This window comes from Mauremys reevesii, linkage group 4 (genome assembly GCF_016161935.1).
Source record: "Mauremys reevesii isolate NIE-2019 linkage group 4, ASM1616193v1, whole genome shotgun sequence".
Taxonomy (NCBI): Eukaryota; Metazoa; Chordata; order Testudines; family Geoemydidae; genus Mauremys; species Mauremys reevesii.
Genome location: NC_052626.1, coordinates 59123677 through 59149964, shown reverse-complemented (window position 1 = coordinate 59149964; position 26288 = coordinate 59123677). Strand labels below are relative to the sequence as shown.

The following is a 26288-nucleotide window of genomic DNA, read 5'->3' as shown; positions in this document are numbered from 1 at the left end:
TATGTGACAACAGTGGCCATCTGTTTTTTTAACGATTTATTTTAAAATTATTTCAACAGATACAGTAATATGCACAGTCCCCAAATAGTGAGAAATAATGGGACACTAGTCAGGTATGAATATACAGGCATGAATTTGACCAATTAAGACTGAAGCACATTTTATGGACTCTAATACTTCTAAAATCCTAAAAAATATGGTTTGTAATGGAAACAACACACCCAAAATTGCATTGTGGTTGTTGGTTGCCCCTAAAAAAGTGTGCTTAGAGGTCACAGACATATAATTGTATTTTTGAAAACTCCCTACTTAAAAATGAGAACTTCAGATTTTTCAGACATTTCATATTTTCTCTCTCCCTCTTTTTTAACAAGTAAGCCAATCTTTTTTTCCCCAAACATCCTTTAGCTTATTTGCCTTTTAAGAGACTTACAAGCCCTTTGGAACTCGGAGCTTGTCCTCAATATTTGAAGAAGGGTGGATAGTTTTAGCTTTTGCTGCTATTTTTTATTTTTCTGAATATATAATCCAAGGCATTTCCATATGTCTAAATATCTTGTTTGTCTTCCTTCTTTTACCCAAATCTGATAGATAAGCTTTTCTATTCAAGGATATCACATACTCTGGGATACCATTAGAATGAGTTACGTTTTTAAAGTTAAGTATGTACTTAAGTCTTTGCAGGATCAGTGCCTGAGATAAAACACAAGAGAGATTGATTTTCCCACCACTGAGCCAAGACCAGCCTTGCTGCCACTAGTTTTATTAGGCTTTTGTTACAATTATAAGAGATCTCTCTCACAGGGAGGTCTCATAGAACTATTGCTGGGTCATTTGAAATATTACATTTAGTTATTAACTTTATTGCTCTGTAATTTTGCACTAGTAGATACTGCTAAAGGATAAGTTTTTACATAATCAGCTCTTCTCTTAGGGCCCAATTGTGAGAGCTGATTTGTGCAGGTGTAAATCCTCTAGTTTAGATCAGCTTGCAGAACTAGGCCTTCATTTTGTATTTCAACCAGATGATTCTCCCCTCTCCTCCTCCTCCCCTCCTTCCCCCGCACACACTTGTCCCACTTGCACAATGATATAAGCAAAAAACAAACCAAAAAAAGATATTTATAAAATCTGTCATTGACTTTCTGGAATGCTTAGATCATATTTGCTGACATTTTCAGATGTGGGCTACAAATCATTGCAAACAATGAATATGAGGTCCCAATTTACAGAAGAACAAAGTCACTGTGTATTCTCAAGTCACTTTTTGTATTTATTACTGTAGAGCTGAAATGCAAGTTGTAGGTGCCATCCATATGGGATATAGGCAAACATAAAATCAAATTGGAAAATTGAACCATATTAAATACAAACCAGAAGGTCCAGTGTTCCAACTTGAATTTCTTGCTTTTTTGAATTTCTTAGCTCTTGCTAACCTGCACCAGCCAGCCTTGGTGAGTTTCCCAGATAGCTAATATGAACGAATAGATAGCTACAGTGTGCATGTTGATGGATGGAAGCTCAGAGGTGCAAATTTCCTCTTGCTGATGCCATAGGAAAACACATTAGGCATGTACTACATAAAGAAAACGAATCACAATATTCATAGCAAAGGCACAAGGTGTGGTGTTCAGGAAAATTTGTCATAAATATTTATTTTTATGCTGACTTCTAGAGAGAAAGCTTTTTCATATTGTAACAGATAAAGACAATGTTTTGTTTTTCTGGTAAAGAAAAAAGTAAAATTCAAGATTCAGCAGATATGCCAACTTTAAAAATATTTTTACATTTTTGCCTGGGATAGAAACTAGCTATGAACATGAAACACAAGCTGCCCAAGTCACAGAGGACAAGGAGATGGCTTTCTGCCAAGGAAAACCCCACATTGAAGCAGTGTCAGAAGGAGTTCCCTCCAGCAAAACCAGCTGAAATCCTGATCTGAAAGATATTTGGGGCTGGACTATATAGTCTTCTCGTTGAAGAGTAACAGACCACACCAGTTGAAAAACACTCACTGGACAGATTTAAACAAATATCTGAATACAATTCCTTTGGGGAAATTTGTAAACCTGGACTGCTAATAAAAACAGAGAACTGCTTCAACAGGAAACAGTTCTTTCTCCAGCCATTAGTCAGATTCCAATGATTAAGAATTATATATATTTTTGTACATGGGATTTATTTCTTTAAATATTCGGAGCAAGTCACCTCTTTAATCATTATCCCCTTCTTTCTTGTACTTGGCAGGAAAACAAAATCTAATCACTGTAGGGAATGTCATACAGTACAATTGTGAATATGGCACGGGCTGCTGGACAGTCAAAGACTTTTTTTACTGCATTAAAATTCATCTCTAATCCTCATTTTTTTAATATCAGATTTGCTGACTCTGTGAAAATGTAGGCATCTCTGCAGCTGAAATATCTGGAAATATTCCTAGCTAAAAAAGGGAAGGGAGGAAAGATTTTATATTTACAGTGTACATAGGAGGTTCATTTCCTGTTTTCTTCTGTAATTGAGTTTTGCTTTCTTGGAGATTTCAGCTGCTGTAACCAGAATTTTGTGCACTGGATCGTTTGATCCAAACATCAGGCATGTCTGGTTGGCTGTTTGGTAAAACAACTGGACCTTCACTCCCTAATCCCAGTCGGTTTTTCCAAGAAGAGCTGTTTTGCTGGGATGCTGGTAGAGATACGTCAAAGACAGTCTCTCTCAGGTCCAACCTCAGGGTGTCTCTCTTCCCATTCAGCTGACCTCTCTCTTCTGCACAGCAGGAATCAGACACATCTAAGACATTGGGACAAGAACTGGCTGACTCAGCAAGTTTTATGCTCTGCTCAAAATCACTCAGCGAGATCTCACTGGAGACATTGAGCACATTGAAAGAACTGCTATGAGAACAAAGGCCTCTGTGAAATTTGTAAATTTCAGCTTCAGGGAGATTACTATTTTCTGAGGTATAATCTGATTGTTGTTGAGCAGTGTCTCTAGAACACTGAGAGTTATTTAACTGTCCTTCATCTTTCATGCTGGCTGAATAAAGATAGTCCAGCATGTATCCATCCCAGGCTTTTGGACCATACTTTTGACATCTACAATCTCTGCAGAGTCTCTCTCTATGAATTTCTGCTTCTGCTCCTGTGCTGCTATGTTTGTAAGGAGAAGATGTTTGCAAGGCGGGACACTGACAAAGATCTACATGGTGGTCCATTAGAGTCTCCTGCAGATTCTGTCTGTCTGTTTCAAGAGAAGGATGGATTCCTATTCTGGGACACCTGCTGTCTTGGAGCTGTATGTCTTCAGACAGGACAGAAGGACGATTAGACAATTTGCTTGTGGAAGTGCTGTTGTCAAAACTGTCACTAAGTTTTCTGGCCAAGGGCTGGAGCTCATACTGTTCATTTGCAGTGTTAGACTCTTGCACCTTCCGTAATCTGTTCTGCTTCTCTTCTCCCCCACAGTTAAAGCTTCCATTTGGCCTGGAGTCATCAGAATAGTCCTTCAAGGCATAGGTGCAAGGCCAAAGGATCTGACCACAGTTCTTCTCTGGGCCAAAGAAGCAGCATAGAGACTGAAAAAAGAAGCTGGCAAATCCACAGCTGATACATTTGATCATCATTATGAATATCCCCAGCTTCCGGTATGCCAGCACTGTGGCAGGCAGCATGATGATACCTGCAGAAAACAGAGCAGATGACACCATAGCAGTGGCACAGCTCATCTGCTTCAGAGAGAAGGCCACTCGGCTCAGGCGATCAGAATGTGGGCACAGGTGGTAGGAAATACAGTAGTTCACTGTAAAGTCAGTGGAGAGGCCTACTGCTGCTGAAATGAAGAGAGACTCCACTGCATTGAGCTGCCATTCCAACAGCACCAAAAGTCCAACAGTTACCAGGACAGTGCCTGTGATAGCTGTAACAGAGAATATGCTAAGAATGACATTCCAGGTGGTGAGCAGCAGCACCACAAAAGAGATGGTTATGGATAGCCCTATGACCACCATTGTCTCTGTGCTAAGACTGTGCTGGAGATTATATAGCTCTAGTTTACTGGTGTACCATCCATTCTGAAGCCCCATGGGGGCAGTCTTCATTTCCTCTGTTATCCAATGGCCAATTTCATTGTAGAATTGTTTGGCTTTGCTGTAGTTGAAGCTGTAGTGATAAATAGTTTGAAACTGTAGCACCAAGGCAACTAGGTTTCCCTCTCCATCAAATCTAAGACCCAAGTCATAGGTTTCAGCTCCATCTCTGCCTTGTTCCATGATCATCATTTTGATGCAGTGCAGGAAGACTTCACTTCCATAGGGGAAGGGGAAGTGGTTACAGCAGAGATTGAAGCTGTGATCTTGCTGGGAGCACTGGCGACTGTCCATCCACATGTGAAACTCCTCCATGAAACAAACTGTAGATTTCTGCTCCAAATCAGAATAGTAGAAAGTTTGATTCTTCACTTTTTGGCAGAATTCCAAGAGCCAGTTTTGAGCTTCAGGATTTTGGATTGTAAATGTGGTATCTTTTACCAGTGTGCCATTGCTTTTAGGATTGAAATGATCCCCGTTGTCCACAGGCAGTATGCCCCAGACTATAGTGATGGGCATGCGTTGTCCTTCTCCATGCTCCAGCCTCTCAAACATGAACTGGTGACAGTATTCTGCATCATATCTTTCAAAGGGATGGCTTAACCTAAACATCTGGACAGATGACATCTCTAAACTGGGGAGTTTTAGTTTAGGATTAAAACAGGAAATGTAGGCACCGCCTATTGCCAAGGCTGTAAACCAGCAGATCCAAATGTAACGAAACTTTATAACACCACATGGAAGAATCTTCTCAAATAACAGCTTGGAGGTTTCACACAAAGTATTCTGGAGACCCCTGAGTATATGATGGAGAGAGAAAATAACTCTTTTATGCCCACTATAGTTCCAGTAGTCTTCCGGTTTATAAATGCAGTTTGTTGCTATGTAGCGTTCATACAACACAACAGAAGATGGAAGCCAAGTTACCATGAATACTAAATTCACCAATACACAGGTGCCCATGTAGATGGCAAAACAGCAGATGGCAATTATATTGCTCATATAGCTGGCATAGAAAGCTGCACCTGTTGTAAAGGAAGACGCCAACATGAGATACCCAAAGTGGTGCATGGTTTGGCTCATCCACTGCAGGAGGCCTGCAGAAGGATTCTGGCTCTTGCTGAGGCTCCAGAGATCAAAAAACACAAAGGTGTGATTGGCGCAAATGCTACTGAGAATGACAACTGCTGTCAGGTTTACAAAAGGGAAATAGGTGAATCTGAAGGCCACCTTATACAAGAAGAAGGAGATCATCAAAGAACTGACAACAATCATAAGAACCATAGAAGTAATAAAGATTGAGCGTAAATAAAAAGTCATACTTAGAAAAATGGCTAATATTGCCAGGACTGGATACATTGTATCCAGTAAAAGATAGTGCTGGAATAGTTTCTGTTTAAGACCCAGGTCCATTCCAGTGATTAATGTGTAATTATCAAACAGGTCCCATGACTCAAGGTTGTCCAGGTAGATTTCCATCATAGATGCTCCTTTCTTTGTAGGCAAAAACAGCAGGCTGTATTTCAGTGATGGCACTTGATATTCCATTGTCTGAAGACTGAGAAAGTCTCTGTCAACCAAGAAGTGAAGAAGCTGGTAAATACCACTGAACCGGGTACATTTTTCTGGTACTTTGGCACACTGAGAGTGTTTCTCTCTTCCAGTCCTGGGACCTATGCAAGAAGGAATAAGGATGCCTTTGTGGTAGTCTGGGGCACAGGAACGGAGGAGTGCCAGGGTGTGGGAGACATCTGCTTGAGTTATCTCCAAACAAGAAGATCTGTTGTGAAGGACAGCAATATAGTTACCCAGAGACCAGCTTGGGCAGCATTCATTGCCTTCAGTACGTTGACAGAGATTCCCAAAATGAGCATGTGAGCGGATCTGAAAAACAGCCAATAGGAGGACACCAGATTAGACTCTCCCGATAAAACTTTTTACCCCACTGCCTTTATACAGCAGTGTTTAAATTCTCACAAGAATTATTTTATCCTCCCCATGTTTATAAACCCTGACTCCCCAACCTTTTGTTGACAAAATACAATATATTGTAGCCATTGAAACAAGATGTTTGGGCAGCACTTTTTCCAAAACTAAATTAATAGCCTCCGTTATGTATTTTTTGCACAGATTTAGGAATTGGGACCCTTCCTCAATCCATTGTCCTACTACTAGTGACAGCAACTTTCCTCAATTTACATTCATTCTCTGCATTAGGACCACTAAGATGAGAATTTTTACACCCTTTATCCTTTTTCTCTTAAGCTTCTTTTTTTTTTTGTACCGCAGTGACATTCTGTGAAGGACATAAGCAGGAGGCATAATGCTGTAAGGAGAAGGCCTTTTCCTGTAGCCATATTGTAAGACCTAAGGCCTTTGTCTGCAGCCATATTAGGAGAGCAGCAGCCATTAGCTAAGAAACAGAAAATCACATCCTCACATTCCATCTAAATTACATTAAAACAATGTAATATCAGGCTGTTAAGAAGGCAATCCTGTCCTAATAGCACCCACCATCACCAGATAAAGAAACAGAACTTATGATGGTTAAAGAAAACTTAGTTTGATAGCATTCTGTCTGGCAAGAAATCACTTATCAATAGTTGTGGTTGTGAAATCCTCATTTCTTTATAGTTTTGTCTTTATAGTCCCCACTTCTCTAGTGTTTATCTGTATGATCTCTGTCTGGTTCTTTGATTGATTGTCTGTTACATAATTAATTTTGCAAGGTGTAAATCAGTTAAGGTGGTGGGGTATGATTGGTTAGAGAATTTTGTTACAATATGTTAGGATTGGTTAGTCAAATTTTAGTAAAATGATTGGTTGAGGTATAGCTAAGAAAGACTGAAGTTTCACTATATAAATTGGGGTTCAAAAGGAAGTTCTTGGAAACCAACTCCAGGACACAGCCCCAAGATCAGAGCTGCCAGACCTCAACACTCTGTTAATGACACCATGCAGAAACTGGAGCCCTCCAGAGGACCTGATCCTGACTGGCCATCAAGAAAAGTTCATCTGCCTTATTGGGACTGGGAGTGGTGAGCATTGTATGTTTAGCATATGCATTTTTTTGGGGGGGAGGGGGTAATTGTTAATAAATAGAGGTTAAGTAGGATATTACTGTGTAAAGCTCTTTCACTGGTAAAAGACCCCACAAACCTGCCGAGTATCAGGTTATGCCTGAGCCAAAGGAAGGGTAAGGATGGGTGCCCAAATTAACAGGGTTACACCTGAGCCCTAGGAACAGGGTAAGAGTGGATGCCCCTAGGGTGTGTGAGTAACAGAATTTTGTGCGGGTAACAGGTGCTACAGACTCTCTTCCACCATGATCTAATCCAGGGGTGGGCAAACTTTTTGGCCTGAGGACCGCATCAGGTTTAGTAAATTGTATGGAGGGCTGGTTAGGGGAGGGGGTCGTGGCCCGGCCACCACCTCCTATCTGCCCCCCCAGGACTTCTGCCCCATCCAATCCCCCCCGTTCCCTATCCCCTGACCACCCCCGGACCCCCGCCGCCCCATCCAACCCCTCCTCTCATTCCTGCTGCCCCCCTCCCGGGACCCCTGCGTCATCCAACCACCCCTTCTCCCTGTCCCCTGACTGCCCCCGGAACCCCTGCCCCTGACTGCCCCCTGCTGCCCCATCCAACCACCCTCCTTCTTGACTGCCCCCCGGGACCCCTGCCCCCATTCTACCCCATGTTCCGCCCCCCGACCGCCCCAACCCCTATTCAGACCCCCGCCTCCTGACCACCAGCCTGAACTCCCCTGCCCTCTATCCAAACCCCCGTGCTCTCTGCCTCCTTTCCGCGCTGCCTGGAGCACCGGTGGCTGGCAGCGCTACAGCTGCACCGCCTAGCTGGAGCCTGGCCACGCCGCCGCCACCACCACCATGCAGCACAGAGACCGAGTCAGGCTGGGCTCTGCAGCTGCGCTGCTCCAGGAGCTCACAGCCCTGCCACCCAGATCATTACGCCGGTGGCGCAGCGAGCAAGCTGAGGCTGCAGGGGAGGGGCCGGGGGGCGAGCCTCCTGGGCCAGGAGCTCGGGGGCCTGGCAGGACGGTCCCGCAGACCGGATGTGGGCTGCATGCTGTAGTTTGCCCACCTCTGATCCAGTCAATGCTTAACACTGTTTCCCTGTTAATTGCATAGGGCAAATACTATTCCCTTCCTTCTCAGGGGCCCTTTTGTCTGGCACTTGCACAGAGGATACATTCAAACATCTTTTTCTTTGTAAGGCTTTCATAGCCCTTCCAATTTTAACTCTTCAGGCACACTAGCTATTGGTATTTCTTACCATCACTGATAAACTAGCCCTAATTAATACTCCAGTCTTCCACTCACTGTCCTGTCCTCTGCTATGTCTTTCTACTACTGTAGCAAGGAGCATTCAAGAGACCACGGAGCCATTCTTACCAGTCTTAGATGTAAAATATTATTGGCTATTTAGAAGATTAAATCTAGTCACATCCAGTGCAGTGCTCTCTGGATAGAAGGCCATATTGCTGATCTATCTCCATCTACTTACTTGGCACCTCTAATTTAGAGAGGATGTTGTGCTGTTAGAGTTGCCAACTTCCGATGAATATGATCACTTATGTTTATTAAAGATCCCATGGTGCTTTTCACAAAACTATCACAATCTAATCCAATCTAATCTTTCTGTTTATATGGCTCTCCTCACTGTAGTGAGGCTCAGTATATGGGCCAAATTCCTCTTTTGGTAATTACATTAACCACCCTAAATTCTATAGTTTCAGTTCGATATACTATCATCAGATTCTTGCCCAAGCTGTTGTGTGTGTACTATAAAACAGCTATGGCTCTTCAGCCCAGAGGCAGCTGCATTTCAGTGGTAGGTAAAGTTATTCTTTTATTAATAAGCCTGTAAAATCCACTGGGATTCTCCAGGATGAAAGATACTATCTCTCTCATATGATTTTTTTCCTGCTAGCTTTTAGTTAATGTTTAAACCAGTAAATTGAAATGAGATTGCATGTGTATACATTCCGCATGATATTACTAACCTTGTCCTGTTCAATTTGACACATAGACTGAATCGCTTGCAAGTTCCACAAGCTCCCAGCAGTTGTGGACATAAACACCAGCTGAGAATAACTCTTTCCTAAAACCCAGAAATGTAGTTAGGTAACCGAAGAGGAATCAGCCACACTGTTTGAAATAATTAGTCTATTTAAAAAACATAACGTTGTGTGTAAGTCTACTACTGATGAGTCTATCAGTTGAATGGAGCAACAGGGCTTATGGATCTTGATGAATGATAGGGCTATATAGTGTGCAAATTGCCTCATGTGACTGTGCCCCATCATGCTTTCCATATGTGTCAGAGTCAGGAAAGGGGGGACATGGGGTTCTCTCATAATTTTCACTTGTGAATTTCATTTCTCTGCAGTGAAACTATTGTGGATCAGATTCAGGCCATTTCTGTTATCTCCTGACAAAAGTCTGTACAGTCGGTCGTGGGGAGGGAGGGAGGGTCTGAGGCCCTGAGAAACTGTTGGTTTCTCCAGTAGTTGAACCATTTACTTAAGAGGATGACTTAAAGCAGGGGATTGGGAACCAGAATATCTAGGTGCTATTCCCATAAATCCACTCACTTGTGCTATTTCTGGCAAGTCACTTTAACCTCTCTGTGCTCAATTTCCCCACCCATCTGTAAAATGGAATACTAATGCCCCCACCAACAGAACAGACTCAGATTTATTTCTCTTTGGGTCAAAAATTTTCAAAAGAAAAATCAACACTTTTCATTTCATTTGAATTTTTTTGTTTTTCAATTTCATTTCTGCTGAAAACATTTGAAACAAAATTTTCAAAACAAAATTAAGATTTTTCTTTTGAATATTTGGGATAGTCCCCCCCCCCCCCGGCGCTCACTATTTTCCTCCATTTCTTTAATTAAAAAAGGGTGTATGGAGGGGTGTGGAAGTGAGAGAAAAAAACCTCACTTTCTCTTATTATTTACTTTTTTCCACTCGAAAAGTGTAAAAGAAAATAATTGTGGCAAAGTGTTATTTTCATTTTTTTACTTTTTACATACTGTTCCAGTTGGGAAAAAAGAAGGAGAAAAAAGTAAGAAACTGAGAGATAAAATGGGTACTGTCTCATTATTTAAAAATAAACATTTTTGAAAATTTTCAATTTTGGAAGAAAATATATATATATATTTTTTAAAAAACACACCCTTCAACAATGATTTTTTTGGGGGGCGGGGGCGCGAAGGGAAGAATTCATTTTTCATGAAATCCAATAAAACCCATACCAAATTTCAGTCAGCTTTGCTCACCGATAACTGGGGAGGTTTAATAAATTAATGTTTGCAAAATGCTGCAAGATCACTAGATGAAATACACAGAGGGCACCAAATTGTATTATGCCTGACTGCTTTCTTGGGCATTTTCTGAACACTTCCACATGTACCGGATGTTACATCTCTTCGTGCTATTGCAGTTTCCCACTGTCCCCTCTTTTTTGGTGGTTACATTTTGAAGGTGTATGTTAAAATTTCTCTCACCTGGGGGGCCACAAAAGAAACTGTCCTTTCCATAGTCTTGTTCTACCATCCGTCGTGTTCTTGCTTCTTGCTCGCCATGGATAAACCTCTGCCCTCTGTTAATACCAACGTCACCATAGCTATCAAGAGATCACAGTTATCCTTCTATGGAACAGCTAGATTCAACATCTTTCTACAAGTCATGTGGTTGACTAGCCATGGGTTGTCACACCATGAAAATGTGCTTTGATGACACATAATGCAATTGGAGCGGCCACTGATCTAAAATGAGGACATGGTTTAGGTCCAGAGATTCAGTATTGGACTGTTGTGCAGGTCTGACTGCATCAATTTGCAGTGATGAGTGATTAAGTTAGATCCCACATCACTCCTTTTCGAGTCACTGAATTATCTCTGCAGCTGCTTAAAGCTGTTGAGTAAAATTTTCAAAAATGCCTTAGTGATTTAATTTCAGAGTAGCAGCCGTGTTAGTCTGTATCCGCAAAAAAAACAGGAGTACTTGTGGCACCTTAAAGACTAACAAATTTATTTAAGCATGAGCTTTCGTGAGCTACAGCTCACTTCTTCGGATGCATAGAATGGAACACACAGACAGGGGATGTTTATACATATCATTTCATGTTCTCTGTATGTATAAATATCCCCTGTCTGTGTGTTCCATTCTATGCATCCGAAGAAGTGAGCTGTAGCTCACGAAAGCTCATGCTTAAATAAATTTGTTAGTCTTTAAGGTGCCACAAGTACTCCTGTTTTTTTTAGTGATTTAAGTGACTGTACTGCAATGAAAGACCCATTGCATGGCAGTGGGTGGCCTGGGTCAGCTGACTCAGGCTCGCAGGTCTTGGGCTGTAGGGCTATACAACTGTAGTGTAGACATTCAGGCTCGGGCTGGAACCCAGGCTCTGAGACCCTGTGAGAGGGGAGGGTCCCAAAGTCCAGGCTCCAGCCTCAGCCCAAATGTCTACACTGCAAATTTTTAGACCCACAGCCGATGCGCTACATGGCTGAGCCAGCTGACCTGGGCACTTGAGTTTCATTGCCGCAGCTTTTTTATTGTGGTGTAGACATATCCCTAGAAGCCTAATCCTATTTTGAAAAGTGATTTTAGGAGCCTAAGTCTCATTGACAACCAATGGATTTAGGCTCCTAAGTACATAACCAATTTTGAAAATGGGGATTTAGGCTCCTAATTCACTTTGGGATGTTTGAAAATGTTACTTATCAATTTTACAACCCAATTGCAACCAAACTAAGATGTCACATCATCAGTAAAGCAGTCTCATCATGGCATTGCAAGCACTGAAACCCAAAGAACTAAATTCAGATACCTGTTCTTTTCAGAGTAGGGAGAAAGCGAAAGGGTCTTCTGATAGCCTGTATGGGTTTGTACATTCTTCCAGACAATGAGTTTTCTGCCAATGTCAGTATCTCGAGGCTCAAATCCCTATAGCCAAGCAAAAGGGTTTAATTAACTTGTCAGACTTGTGCTTTGGCTTAACCTTCCTTAGCCCACCTCCTCCACACCTTGTGTCAGACACAGCATGTGTCTGTGATTATTAGAATCTAATCACATTTTTTGAGGCACACACAAATTGAATTTCTCCTAGAAAGGAGGGCATAGTGCATATGTGAACCTACAGAAATATAATTTATCCTTTCCTTTTCAGCCAGTAGTGAGATAGTTCATCCTGAACAGGCCAAGCAGGCTTTCTCTCTTCCTCTCTAGGTAAGGGGCGTCAACCAAAATCAACAGCTGCAGAAGCAGGATTTATTTTCTTCCCTCTTGACACAGTCTATAGTCCACACTTGAACCTTGACCAGAATGATTTTCTTCTCTCTCTCCTGGAAAGGTGTCCTTCATCTTATCCTAGAGCTTGTCTGTGTAGGATGGTATTTTTCCATGTTTTTTCTTAGGTAGAGGAAAAGGGTAAACACCCAGGAGGGAGAGGAACTATTTAGGAAATACTGAAGGGGCACTACTAGGAGCAATACGTTGAAAAATGAGCAAAGGAACATTAAGACTGAATAATAATAAAAATATTTTAATGAACAGTGAAATAGTCTCCAAAAGGAAGTAATGGAAGTACTTCACTAAAATCCTTTAAAACTATGACAGGCCAACCCACAGGCAAATACAGTGCAGCGAACACTCCTGTACTGAATGAGAGAGATGGACTAGTTTACCTAACAGGTTTCTTTTCAGTTTCAATTTCTGTGATTCTCGTATCAAAAGAAGAGCAGGGAATGCAGATTCCCCTTGTAACCTAATAGGCTTTCCGATATTTCTGAGAATGAGGGGGTAGCAGATTGTCATCTAGTGGTAGATATTATAAACTGTTGTGCATTCTGGGGGAATGTGAGAGTGTCTTTAATGTCCTCATGTATTTATAGGCCTGCTCTCTTCTCCATCCATTTCCAAAGGAGTAGGGAATGTGATAATTTTACACTGCAGGAAGAAAACATAACTGATTGTTCCACTGATTTTCCTTGCATTCATGCATGACATGCTTGCCCCATATTATCTGCAAGGACTTACCATCAACGGTTCTGAAAAATCTGGCAGATTTCCAACTAGCAGGCCAGCTAAAGTACAAACCAGAACTGTCACCGAACAGAGCACAAGGACAGCTACCGGCCACTCAGCAATCACTTGGGAATAACTGGAATGAACAGGAGAAAACAAATGCTGCTGTTAACCTGATTTCTAAGATTAACATAAAACATGCTGCGGTACCAGCACAACGTTAGAAGAAGAATATTTAATAGAATGAGGGCTTCCTGGTTTGGGCATTTATTTGTTGAAACACTCAGGAGGTAAGAGTTCCACTGAACACATTCTGTCAGCAATTGGATGCTTGCATGCAGCTCTCATTAAATTGGGTAATTACATTCTGCATCCCTACACTTCCCTGTCTTTTCAGTTGGAATTAGTAAAAACCAGGCACTTGCCTCCCTGGGCAAAATGTAGCTTTTAATATTTAACTGCAAAAATCCCTTTGGGAAGGTTGTTTTTCCCCTCTTATTCTTTTGTTCTCCTCCTCCTCCCCCACATTGCACAATCCAAACTATCTACTGACAGACAGTCTAGTCACTGTGAAACTGACAAGGAGCAGCATGAAGTTTGGGATCTCAACAGAAAACACAGGTAATTAGGTAATTAGCTTGTGAATCTGCTGCCACAAGATATTATTGCAGCTAAGAGCTTACTAGGATTCAAAAGAAAATTATAAATGTATGTGGATAATAAGATCATTCATTAGATAATTATTTTTATAAGGGATATAAACCCTTCAAAACATACAGCAACCTCTCAGGCCAGGTCTACATGAGAAACTTTTGCTGATACAGTAATGTTAGTTAAGGGTGTGTGTTTGTGTTTGTGTGAGAGAACTAGCATAAACTGACAAAGAACAAGTTATGCCAGCAAAAGCACTCTTTTGCCAGTATAAACTGTATCTACACTAGGAGATTTTTCTGGTATAGCTATATTGGCAAGCACAGTTGCCAACTTTCACGCGGTAAATAAGCACCACGACTTTCACAATATGCCAAAAAGCAAGCTAATCCCATTTCAAAACAAGCCAATCCCTAAGAACCCCAACACTCTATGTGACTAAATCCCCCCGGCATGGTACTGTGGTGTGCCTGCTGTGCACCCTTGACTCTCTCTCCCTTGCCCCTACTTGCCTCCCTTAGCCCCTGCTTGCTGGGAGCCGATCAAAAAAAAGAAGCAACAAGCTACAAGCCAAACAAGCAACAAGCTACAGTAACTCCTCACTTACTATCCTCCCGCTTAACGTTGTTTCGAAGTTACGTCGCTGCTTCATTAGGGAACATACTCGTTTAAAGTTGTGACTTTACAAGGGAGCATTGCACAAGTTCCTCTTCTCCGCCTCCTCCCCCTCCCTTTCTCCCTCCCTCCCAGCGCTTCCCCTGCCGCGGCGCTTAGGACTTTCTGGGAGGGAGGGAAGCCGCCTCAACCCCCCCCACCCCACCCCGGCAGGCAGGACCACCCGGAATGAAGGGGCTTTAGGGGCTGCAGGGCCCTGGGCTAAGGGTGCCCCAGGGCTCTGGCCTGCAGCTCTAAAGCCCCTTTCGGAATGTGGCCCTGCGAGCACAGACCAGAGGACTCAGGAGGAGCAGGGGCAACCGCGCAGAAGCGGCGCTTTCCCCTTCAAAGCGCCGCTTCTCTCCAGCCGGCTTTGAAGGGGAAAGCGGCGCTTCTTTCCAGCCACTACCTGCGTGGCTGCCCCTGCTCCTCCTGAGTCCTCCGGTCCGTGCTTGCAGGGCTGCATTTCAAAAGGGGCTTTAGAGCTGCAGGCTGGGGCCCCCATAGCCCAGGGTCCTGCAGCCCTTAAGGCCCCTGCGTTCCAGGTGGCCCTGCCTGCCAGGGGAGGGATCACCCAGAATCGCGGCCATGGGGGCGGTGGCACGCTGTGCAGAGCCAACTGCACACCCCCTGCACCAAACAGGAGCTGCCCCAGGTAAGTGCTCTGCACCTCCTGCCTGCCCCAGGCCTGAGCCTCCTCTCGCACCCCCACCCTGAGCGCCCTCCCGCACCCTAACTCCCTCCCAGACCCCGCACCCCACCCTGAGCGCCCTCCCGCACCCTAACTCCCTCTCAGACCCCGCACCCCACCCTGAGCGCCCTCCCGCACCCTAACTCCCTCCCAGACCCCGCACCCCACCCTGAGCGCCCTCCCGCACCCTAACTCCCTCCCAGACCCCACACCCCACCCTGAGCGCCCTCCCGCACCCTAACTCCCTCCCAGACCCCGCACCCCACCCTGAGCGCCCTCCCGCACCCTAACTCCCTCTCAGACCCCGCACCCCACCCTGAGCGCCTCCCGCACCCTAACTCCTCCCAGATCCTGCACCCCACCCTGAGCGCCCTCCCGCACCCTAACTCCCTTTCAGATCCTGCACCCCACCCTGAGCGCCCTCCCGCACCCTAACTCCCTCCCAGATCCTGCACCCCCACCCTGAGCGCCCTCCCGCACCCTAACACCCTCCCAGACCCCGCACCCCCACCCTGAGCGCCCTCCTGCACCCTAACTCCCTCCCAGACCCCGCACCCCACCCTCAGTGCCCTCCTGCACCCTAACTCCCTCCCAGACCCTGCACCCCAAGCTGAGCGCCTCCCACCCCACAACTCCCTCCCAGACCCTGCACCCCACCCTGAGTGCCCTCCCACACCCCAACTCCCTCCCAGACCCTGCACCCCACCCTGAGCGCCTCCCGCACCCTAACTCCCTCCCAGATCCTGCACCCCACCCTGAGCGCCCTCCAGCACCCTAACTCCCTCCCAGACCCCGCACCCCCCCCAGAGCGCCCTCCTGCACCCTAACGTCCTCCCAGACCCCGCACCCCACCCTGAGCGCCTCCCGCACCCTAACTCCCGCCCAGACCCTGCACCCCACCCTGAGCGCCCTCCCGCACCCTAACTCCCGTTCAGACCCCGCACCCCACCCTGAGCGCCCTCCCGCACCCTAACTCCCTCTCAGACCCCGCACCCCACCCTGAGCGCCCTCCCGCACCCTAACTCCCTCTCAGACCCTGCACCCCCACCCAGAGCGCCTCCCACACCCTAACTCCCTCTCAGACCCCGCACCCCACCCTGAGCGCCTCCCGCACCCTAACTCCCTCTCAGACCCCGCACCCCACCCTGAGCGCCTCCCGCACCCTAACTCCCTCTCAGACCCCGCACCCCACCCTGAGCGCCTCCCGCACCCTATCTCCCTCTCAGACACCGCACCCCTCCCTGAGCGCCCTCCCGCACCCTAACGACCTCACAGACCCCGCACCCCACCCTGAGCTCCCTCCCACACCCTAACTCCCTCCCAGATCCTGCACCCCACCCTGAGCCCCCTCCTGCACCCGAACACCCTCCCACACTCTAACTCCCTCCCAGACCCTGCACCCCACCCTGAGCGCCTCCCGCACCCTAACTCCCTCTCAGACCCCGCACCCCACCCTGAGCACCCTCCTGCACCCTAACTCCCTCCCAGACCTCACACTCCACCCTGAGCGCCCTCCCGCACCCTAACTCCCTCCCAGACCCCACACCCCACCCTGAGTGCCCTCCCGCACCCTAACTCCGTCTCAGACCCCGCACCCCACCCTGAGCGCCTCCCGCACCCTAACTCCCGCCCAGATCCTGCACCCCCACCCTGAGCGCCCTCCCGCACCCTAACTCCCTCTCAGACCCCGCACCCCACCCTGAGCGCCCTCCCGCACCCTAACTCCCTCCCAGACCCCGCATCCCACCCTGAGCGCCTCCCGCACCCTAACTCCCTCTCAGACCCCGCACCCCACCCTGAGCGCCTCCCGCACCCTAACTCCCTCCCAGATCCTGCACCCCACCCTGAGCACCTTCCTGCACCCTAACTCCCTCCCAGACCCTGCACCCCACCCTGAGCGCCTCCCGCACCCTAACTCCCTCTCAGACCCCACACCCCACCCTGAGCGCCTCCCACACCTAACTCCCTCTCAGACCCCGCACCCCACCCTGAGCGCCCTCCTACACCCTAACTCCCTCCCACACTCTAACTCCCTCCCAGACCCAGCACCCCACCCAGAGCGCCCTCCCGCACCCTAACACCCTCTCAGAACCCGCACCCCACCCTGAGCACCCTCCTGCACCCTAACTCCTCCCAGACCCCACACCCCACCCTGAGCGCCTCCCGCACCCTAACTCCCTCCCAGACCCCACACCCCACCCAGAGTGCCCTCCCGCACCCGAACTCCCTCTCAGACCCCGCACCCCACCCTGAGCGCCTCCCGCACCCTAACTCCCTCCCAGATCCTGCACCCCACCCTGGCGCCCTCCCCTCCCACCCTAACTCCCTCTCAGACCCCGCACCCCACCCTGAGCGCCCTCCCGCACCCTAACTCCCTCCCAGACCCCGCACCCCACCCTGAGCGCCCTCCTGCACCCTAACTCCCTCTCAGACCCCGCACCCCACCCTGAGCGCCCTCCCGCACCCTAACTCCCTCCCAGACCCCGCACCCCACCCTGAGCGCCCTCCCGCACCCTAACTCCCTCCCAGACCCCGCACCCCACCCTGAGCGCCTCCCGCACCCTAACTCCCTTCCAGACCCCGCACCCACACCCTGAGCACCTTCCCACACCCTAACTCCCTCTCAGATCCCGCATCCCACCCTGAGCGACCTCCTGCACCCTAACTCCCTTCCAGACCCTGCACCCACCCTGAGCACCTCCCGCACCCTAACTCCCTTCCAGACCCCTCACCCCACCCTGAGCGCCCTCCCACACCCTAACTCCCTCTCAGACCCCGCACCCCACCCTGAGCGCCCTCCCGCACCCTAACTCCCTCCCAGACCCCGCACCCCACCCTGAGCGCCTCCCGCACCCTAACTCCCTCTCAGACCCCGCACCCCACCCTGAGCGCCCTCCCGCACCCTAACTCCCTCTCAGACCCCGCACCCCACCCTGAGTGCCCTCCCGCACCCTAACTCCCTCCCAGATCCTGCACCCCCACCCTGAGCGCCCTCCTGCACCCTAACTCCCTCCCAGACCCTGCACCCCACCCTGAGCGCCCTCCCGCACCCTAACTCCCTCTCAGACCCCACACCCCACCCTGAGCGCCCTCCCACACCCTAACTCCCTCTCAGACCCCGCACCCCACCCTGAGCGCCCTCCTGCACCCTAACTCCCTCCCACACTCTAACTCCCTCCCAGACCCTGCACCGCACCCTGAGCGCCCTCCCGCACCCTAACTCCCTCTCAGACCCCGCACCCCACCCTGAGCACCCTCCTGCACCCTAACTCCCTCCCAGACCCCACACCCCACCCTGAGCACCCTCCCGCACCCTAACTCCCTCCCAGACCCCACACCCCACCCTGAGTGCCCTCCCGCACCCTAACTCCCTCTCAGACCCCGCACCCCACCCAGAGTGCCCACCCCCACCCGAACAACCACCCAGAGCCAGCACCCCCCCCCCGAGCGCCCTCCCGCACCCTAACTCCCTCTCAGACCCCGCACCCCACCCTGAGCGCCTCCCGCACCCTAACTCCCGCCCAGACCCCCCCCCCCAACCTGAGCGCCTCCCGCATCCTAACTCCCTCCCAGACCCCGCACCCCACCCTGAGCGCCCTCCCGCACCCTAACTCCCTCTCAGACCCCGCACCCCACCCTGAGTGCCCTCCCACACCCTAACTCCCTCTCAGACCCCGCACCCCACCCTGAGCGCCCTCCCGCACCCTAACTCCCTCTCAGACCCCGCACCCCACCCTGAGCGCCCTCCCGCACCCTAACTCCCTCCCAGATCCTGCACCCCCACCCTGAGCGCCCTCCCGCACCCTAACTCCCTCCCAGATCCTGCACCCCCACCCTGAGCGCCCTCCTGCACCCTAACTCCCTCACAGACCCCGCACCCCACCCAGAGCACCCCCCCCCCCCCGAACTCCCACCCAGACGCCACACCCCACCCTGAGCGCCTCCCACACCCTAACTCCTCTCAGACACCGCACCCCACCCTGAGCGCCCTCCCACCCCCTAACTCCCTCCCAGACCCCGCACCACACCCTGAGCGCCCTCCCGCACCCTCACTCCCGCCCCGATCCCGCACCCCCACCCTGAGCGCCCTCCGGCACCCTAACTCCCTCCCATACCCCGCACCCCACCCTGAGTGCCCTCCTGCACCCTAACTCCCTCCCAGATCCTGCACCCCAACCCTGAGCACCCTCCCGCACCCTAACTCCCTCTCAGACCCCGCACCCCCCCCAGAGCGCCCTCCCACACCCTAACTCCCTCCCAGAACCAGCACCCCACCCTGAGCGCCCTCCCGCACCCTAACTCCCTCCCAGACCCCGCACCCCCCCCCGGAGCCCCCACCCGCACCCGAACGCCCACCCAGATACTGCACCCCAACCCAGCGCCCCCACCCGCACCCTAACTCCCTCCTTGACCCCGCACCCCACCCTGAGCACCCTCGCGCATCCTAACTCCCTCCCAGACCCTGCACCCCCACCCTGAGCACCCTCCCGCACCCTAACTCCCTCCCAGACCCTGCACCCCCAGCCCTGAGCCCCAGGGGTAAGCCAGGGACACCTCCCCACCACAGTACAGTCTGCCCTCCAACAAAATTTCCTTGAACCTAACCCCCTGCCTTTATATTAAATCTTATGGGAAAATTGGATTTGTTTAACATCATTTCACTTAAAGTTGCATTTTTCAGGAACATAACTACAACGTTAAGTGAGGAGTTACTGTACAAGTCAAAAATTAGCCAACAACCACGCCCAATTTCTGCATTTTTTTCATGGGTTTGGCATGTCTTTTCTAATGTAGACCTAGCCTGGGGTTTCTTGTACCTTTCTCAGAAGCATTTGGCACTAGCTACTGTTGGAGACAGGATATTGGACCACAAGAGCTATTGATCTAATCTGGTTTGTTTTTAAATATTTCTGCCTTTGTAAGGTCTAAGGACTATTTGTTAGCAAACAGGTCCTGATGTATTTTAGATTTATGAATGAATTTACTGTTTACAAGCCTAAGGAGCTGTGCCACTGCACTTCAATCCTGTATTGTAATACTCGAGTTAGCCCAGTCCCATGCGTCTCTTGAGCCAAAGACTGTTAATTGTGACAAATAATGTAGCTTTTTCATAACCAGGGACAAGAATGAGTCCATGTGACTGAATCTGGAATTGAACCTATGACCTGATTTTTTTAAATTTAGACAATTATTAAGCTTGCATGCACAAAGCAGGTATTTGTGCAAGCAAAAGATCAGAAATGGCCACTTGCACATTAAGTTATCTATTTATGTGTGGGGCTGGGGTAATTTGATGCCTAACTTTTTAAACATCAGGCCCTCAACCTCCAGAGGTGAAAGATTCTTTCACAACTCCACTAGAGAACCTAGCTGATAAACACAGTTTGGAAACCAAAAACTGGAAGCGCTAAGAGGTAGAGAACCACCTGTTAAAATAGTTTGTATGTTGCTTATGTCAGCTTAAATGGATGTTGTTAATTAGTTTTAGGCCTCAAAATTTTATTTTTAAATGGAGTGTTGTGAAAGGAATTACAAAAATGTTTTCATGATTTTTTTTATTTGTGCATTTCAACAAAACCAGTTTTTAAAATTGTTACATTCCATTGCTGTGCTGGAAACCCAAATGTAACAGCCCTGTAGCAGCCAGAAGGGGTCCCTCCTGCATGTATTTTCATTCTCTGAGCTAAGTGTTCTCCAAGCATGATATTAAGAAGACTAGAAGGTGAAAAATACTGCAAATTAGCCATACTTTTAATTATTCTTTTGATCATTACGTTATTAATTCTAAAAATTAAGTATTCCTTGAATTGTAATATTTTGTTATTATGGTTACACAAAAAAGGATTTAAAAAAATAATTATGTGTATTGACAATGTCCCTTTAAGTATTCTCATTCCTTTGGATTTAAATATGAGAAACATAGGGCAGGAGATAAGGGCAACAATTCATTATTTTATTTATCTTTTCTCATATAACATTTCTTTCCTGAAGTGTGTCTAGATTGTCCATAATCTCCTTTCCATCATACACATGATTCCATGCTGCCACAGCATAGAGTTGCACTTTATACTCCCTGATCTCTGTTAAACATTTTAGTCATCTAAATTTAATTGTAGAGGGTCTGGTGCATTAATACACGAAGAACTAGGAAGCACTAAACATAACCTTGACAAACACATCTCCATCACTAGATACTATGGGAAAATGCAAAGCTCTGAGACTATTACTGCTGTTACCCTCACATCGAGCAATCTTGTGTCTGAAGATCTTCCAGTCTGCTTTAATTCTGAGATGCAGGATCCAGGAGAATCCACTACAGTCATTTAATAATGATACTTGTGTTGTGCTTTTCATCCATGGATCTCAAAGCATTTCACCGAGGTAGGTAAACATTATTATCCCTATTTTCCAAATATGGAAACTGAGGCACAAAGAAGTGTAATTACTTGATTTAAGGTGGCACGGAAAGTCAGTGACTGAGTGGGGAACAGAATCCAGGTTTCCTGACTCCCAGGCCAGTGGACCCGGCTGCTCCTCTAGGCTTGGTTTAGACCAGTCAAGAAAAACAAATAAAGCTGTTGGCTGCACCAGAGAAAGCGCACACTCAGAGGAAAGCTAGCTCGACAAAGAAGCTCTTCATGAATGCAGGTTAAATTTATTACACAAACAGAAACAGATTTTTTCAGACAGATGGGAAGCCTTTAATGAGGAGCTCTGCTCTTGCCTCTGAAGCTGCGCCTGTCTGGAATGTCACCAGGAATAATACACTGTGTTTCCTAATAGCAGGGTAGGAGAGCAATGATAATAGGATAGCAGGACAGGAAGCATTTGATATTAAACATACCTTTTTGGCATCCTGAAAGCTTTGTCATGTCTGCAGACAGAAAGAGAGTTGTTGGTTTATTATTTTAACTTGAAGTAGCATGCTGTGCTGTTAATGAGCAAATTAACCCTTTCAGGAACTGTAAAACAAGAAAGCTGTACAGTGCAGTTCCAGCTGATGAAAGCTATCTGGCACTGCTCTAGATACATCCTGAGGTAGGCAGTCTAGTGACTAGTACACTCTTCTCCCACTGGTATTTTAAAGAAACACAACGAGAGAAGACGTAGGTTTGAATCCCACTCCTGATCTTTTGTCTTATGGGAAAATCCTATAGAATTTAATTGGAACATAAACAATTTAGTTCTATGGAAATTACTCTATATTCTGGATACACTAAAATCTATAGATTTTAATAGAAAATTATATATTTTCAACAGATTTTTAGTCATTCCATAGCATGGGTATAATTCTCCATTAAATTCTATAGGATGGTTCAAAATAGAGTATAATTTTCTATTAAACGCAACAGGGCTTTTCCATCAGGGTACACATTATTTGTGCATTGGGCTCTGTTTTCTGCAGTTAATGCTGATGATGGTTTGAGGGATATGGAACTGCTCATGACAATTTTCCACAAAACAAATACCTTCATAGATGAACATTTGTTATTCCTAGCTGCACTGCTCTAAGGAGTTCAGCAAACAAGACTTCTCTGAGGGATTCCAAGGTCACTTTTGTTAACAAACCTGTGAGCTTGAGCTTTCCACTTGCACAATTAACAAAAGCTCCATTTCTGTATATCTTTCAAATCTGAAGAACCTTTTTTCCTCTCTCATCCCCTTTAAGTGTGTAGCCTAACCTCCTCCTCATTCAGAGAAGGCTCAGGATTGCCCAGCATAACAATTCTCTGTCATAGTGGTTCTCAAACTATGGGTCAGGACCCCAAAGTGGGTTGCGACCCTGTTTTAATGGGGTCATCAGGGCTGGCGTTAGACTTGCTGGGACCTGGGGCTGAAGCCAAAGCCTGAGTGCCATCCCCCAGGGCTGGGTGGCAGGGCTCAGGTTACAAGCCCCCTCGCCCAAGGCTGAGGCCCTTGGGCTTCACCTTTGGCTCCCTGGGGTGGCAGAGGGCTTTGGCTTTTCCCCCACCTGGGGCAGTGGGCCTTGGGTGGGCTCAGGCTTCAGTCCCCTCTCCTGGGGTCATTTAGTAATTTTTGCTGTCAGAAGGGGATCGCAATGCAATGAAGTTTGAGAACCCCTGCGTATCTCATGTACAAGGGCATGCTGCTTAAGAGACTTTCAGTTGTATGTTCTTTTCAACGTTCCCTTACGGTACTTGTTGACTATTGGTCTCGTGCCAGTATTCAGCCTTAGATGGAGTTTACCACCAGCTGTTGTATGGTGGCAGCTTTTTCAGAGTGAGATGGATGGGAGAATTGCACTACAGAACAGTTCTGGTATTTGTTAAGCAAATGACGAGGGCCCAAACATTGTACTGTACTCTCCAAGGTAGTTAATGGCACACATTCATTTGGTATAAATCACTTTTAGTTTTTCACGCAGCCTTAGCTCTCTCTGGATTCTGGAGTGTTGTTTACATTCTTTTTTTAAACTGAGATTACAGTCAGAAGATACACTGTGGATCTCTACAGTAATTCTCTTTCAATAAATTTATTGCACATTTGCTCAGATTACAAATCACAACTGTGTTTTATGGTGATGATGACGATTATGACTTTTCTAACTACCAGCACTGCAAACTCTGCAAGCGCTTTGCAAAACCAGCTGAGTCTGTAGCTTAAATCACCTATTATAAAGAATTTAACTGATAATTTTGTTGAAGGTATATGAGCTAAAATAGGATCCTGGTCACTCTCTGATAGCTGTGCAAACAGAGAAAAACAAAGGGTTTTTTTCTGTTGCTAGATACAGCTTAAGAAAATAAAGGGACAAAATGTGCTTAACCTTGTACCAGAGTGCAGGGATAGATTCAACACTATCTAATCTACCTCCATGAGGATCTTCTAAGGTGCCTGTCACTGTGATATTAAAGGGCTTGGGAACTTTAGTGCCAATAGTGGTCCTAAAAATCCATATGGACCAGAGAGGGGCAGCGCTCGGTGCAGGATGATGGAGAATGTACACTTCACCCTGTTAAGGGGTGCAACAGATGCCACTCCTCTGTGTATTCTTACAGCACTTCCAGAGACATGCCTGCCTCAGGAGCAATGTCACTGGCACTAGGCTTTTCCTCAGCCTCCACTTACAACCAACCCAGGCAGTGGCTTTACGTCCCAGTTTAGTTCTCAGAGGGCAACTATGTTGAGTGAGAAGATCATTTTTACAATCATTTTTCTGACCATAACCATACTTTAAGAGAGAACACCCCAGTTCACATGGAATTTTCCTTCTACCAGAAAGGAAACCCTGGCAGCTATTTGGGATTCTCCAACATTTTGATAGCCTCACAGGATGAAATGCACTCTTCGTCTCACTGAAATACTTCAGAACCAAAGGGTGTTGGAGTACTTCTTGCAATATACCAGAAGAAAATATGAGAACTGCAAAATATGGGCCTGATAATGGCTATATTAGATATCTTGACCCCAGTTTGAAGAGCACTGGCTTTATCTAATGAGTCCTATTAGGATCAAAGTGTGGGGTGCACAGGGGGAAGGAAGTAGGAACTGCTTGTATGCCCTACACAAGTAGCACTGCTCACTCCATGTGCCTATTGCCCCAAAGCAGAAGAGGAGCTGGCAGAGCCTTGGTCCCCATCTCCATCCTCACCACCTCTCTAATTCAGCACTTTCCCTTCCCAGCACATCCCAAAGCTCTAAGACAGGTTGAGAACAGAACTGTGTGAATAGTGGATATTTTGTTTCACTGGCAATCTTGAAAAATTAGGGAACCAATTGTTTCAGGTTGATGCAAAAATGATATGATTTTTAAATTTTCAGCAAATCAAAAGTAAGAAAAAAGTTGTTGAAACTGAATGTTTCATTTGACCTGAAATGAACTGTTTGGTTACACAGAATTAAAGGAAATTTAAACATAAAAAGTCAGTTTGAATAAAAAAACCTGAAATGCTTTGTTTAGAAAATGTCAAACAAAACATTTTTGATTTTTCAGATTTTGTAGGGGTTTTTCCCTCAATTGAAACAATTCAGTGAGATTTATATAAATTTGTGAAATATTTTGGTGTCACCAAATTTTATTTTTTTGCCAAAAAGTTTTAGTAGAAAAATTTTGCCCAGCTGTAATTGTGAGTAACTCTGTGACCTGTACAGACTTTGGCTTACCTGACTGTTACAATGTGGTGCTGCACTGGTCGTGACTGCTGCTGGTCATGTGACCACTGTTTCCATTGACTTTCAGAGGTCTCGTGGTGGGCAGCTGGTAAAGAATCCCTACTGGAATGGTGGGAGCACAAAGTGGCCCTCTCTCCATGCCCTGGCAGTGGGGGCAAGCCATAGCTGTCTCTAGGTTCTTGCTGGTTGCAATGGTAATATAGGTGATGTTGATGTAAGTCCTGGGAGCTGGATGGCACCTGACCATTGGACTGAACAGACATTGGTCCAAGCATGCGGTTGGAGGAAGACAGATGACTTCTCACCAAGCTGGGAGATGCAGTGATAGGGCACCGATGGACTGGACAGACTCTTTCCCAGGGAGCTCCACCATGGCTTGGTTCAGTCTTCCTGATCTCCGGCACATTAAGACAGGTTTGGCAAGGTTCTGGGTTTACTTTCTCTCTGTGAGAAAACATGGAACAATTGTATCATGTACTAGAGTGGTTGAAAGGCCCTGTATGGGATCACATCTCCCAGTCTAAAGGATTTGATAGATTAATAGATTTTAAAGTCAAAAGGAACCATTATGATCATTCAAGGCCAAATCCCGCATAACATAGGCCACAGAACTGCACCCACTAAGGCCTGCATCAAGCCCATATTTTGTGGTTGAGCTAGGGGGTCTACATTTTTTTCAGAAAGACATAGGAGATGGATTTAAAGACTTCAGGTGATGGAGACTCCACCACATCCCTAGGTAATTTGTGCAGTATATGGCAATTGGGTAGTAGTCCTTTTAATAGTTTGTGAGCCTGGTAGGGATGCTTATTGTGTTTTAGAAACCTGGCAGAGTAGCATTGTGAATATGTAACTAGGTTTTCCATGTTGTGTCATAGTTATTCGGACCCCACAGTTCCTTTTTGGTTTCTTCAAGCTCTTATTGTTGTGTAAAGGGCAAAAGAGACAACAATTAATGACAAGGATGGGATCATAATCCAGGAATACAGTGAAACAGAGAGTAACCAAGAGGCTTAATGA

The 26288-nt window shown here is 46.9% G+C and overlaps 1 protein-coding gene across 1 annotated transcript; it reads right to left on the bottom strand.

Moving 5' to 3' along the window:
- Positions 1-21: 21 nt before the first annotated feature.
- On the bottom strand, positions 22-25684 carry DISP2 (dispatched RND transporter family member 2). The gene is made up of 7 exons (XM_039538472.1): positions 25260-25684; positions 21979-22008; positions 13151-13274; positions 11943-12058; positions 10615-10709; positions 9107-9204; positions 22-5965 (listed from the first exon to the last, which is right to left on the bottom strand). Exons 1-7 carry the CDS (start codon positions 25541-25543, stop codon positions 2540-2542), a joined length of 4173 nt encoding a protein of 1390 aa, XP_039394406.1. The 5' UTR covers positions 25544-25684; the 3' UTR covers positions 22-2539.
- Positions 25685-26288: the final 604 nt, after the last annotated feature.

What these genes read in the sequence shown, in the direction of transcription:
- DISP2 (XM_039538472.1), bottom strand. Translation starts at nt 25,543, where the DNA reads ATGCTTGGACCAATGTCTGTTCAGTCCAATGGTCAGGTGCCATCCAGC. An exon ending in ATTTTTCAGAACCGTTGATG is followed by an intron (nt 12,059 to 13,150) that starts GTAAGTCCTTGC and finishes GCTTGGCTATAG; the next exon opens with GGATTTGAGCCTCGAGATAC. An exon ending in TTTCTTTTGTGGCCCCCCAG is followed by an intron (nt 9,205 to 10,614) that starts GTGAGAGAAATT and finishes TCTGGGTTTTAG; the next exon opens with GAAAGAGTTATTCTCAGCTG.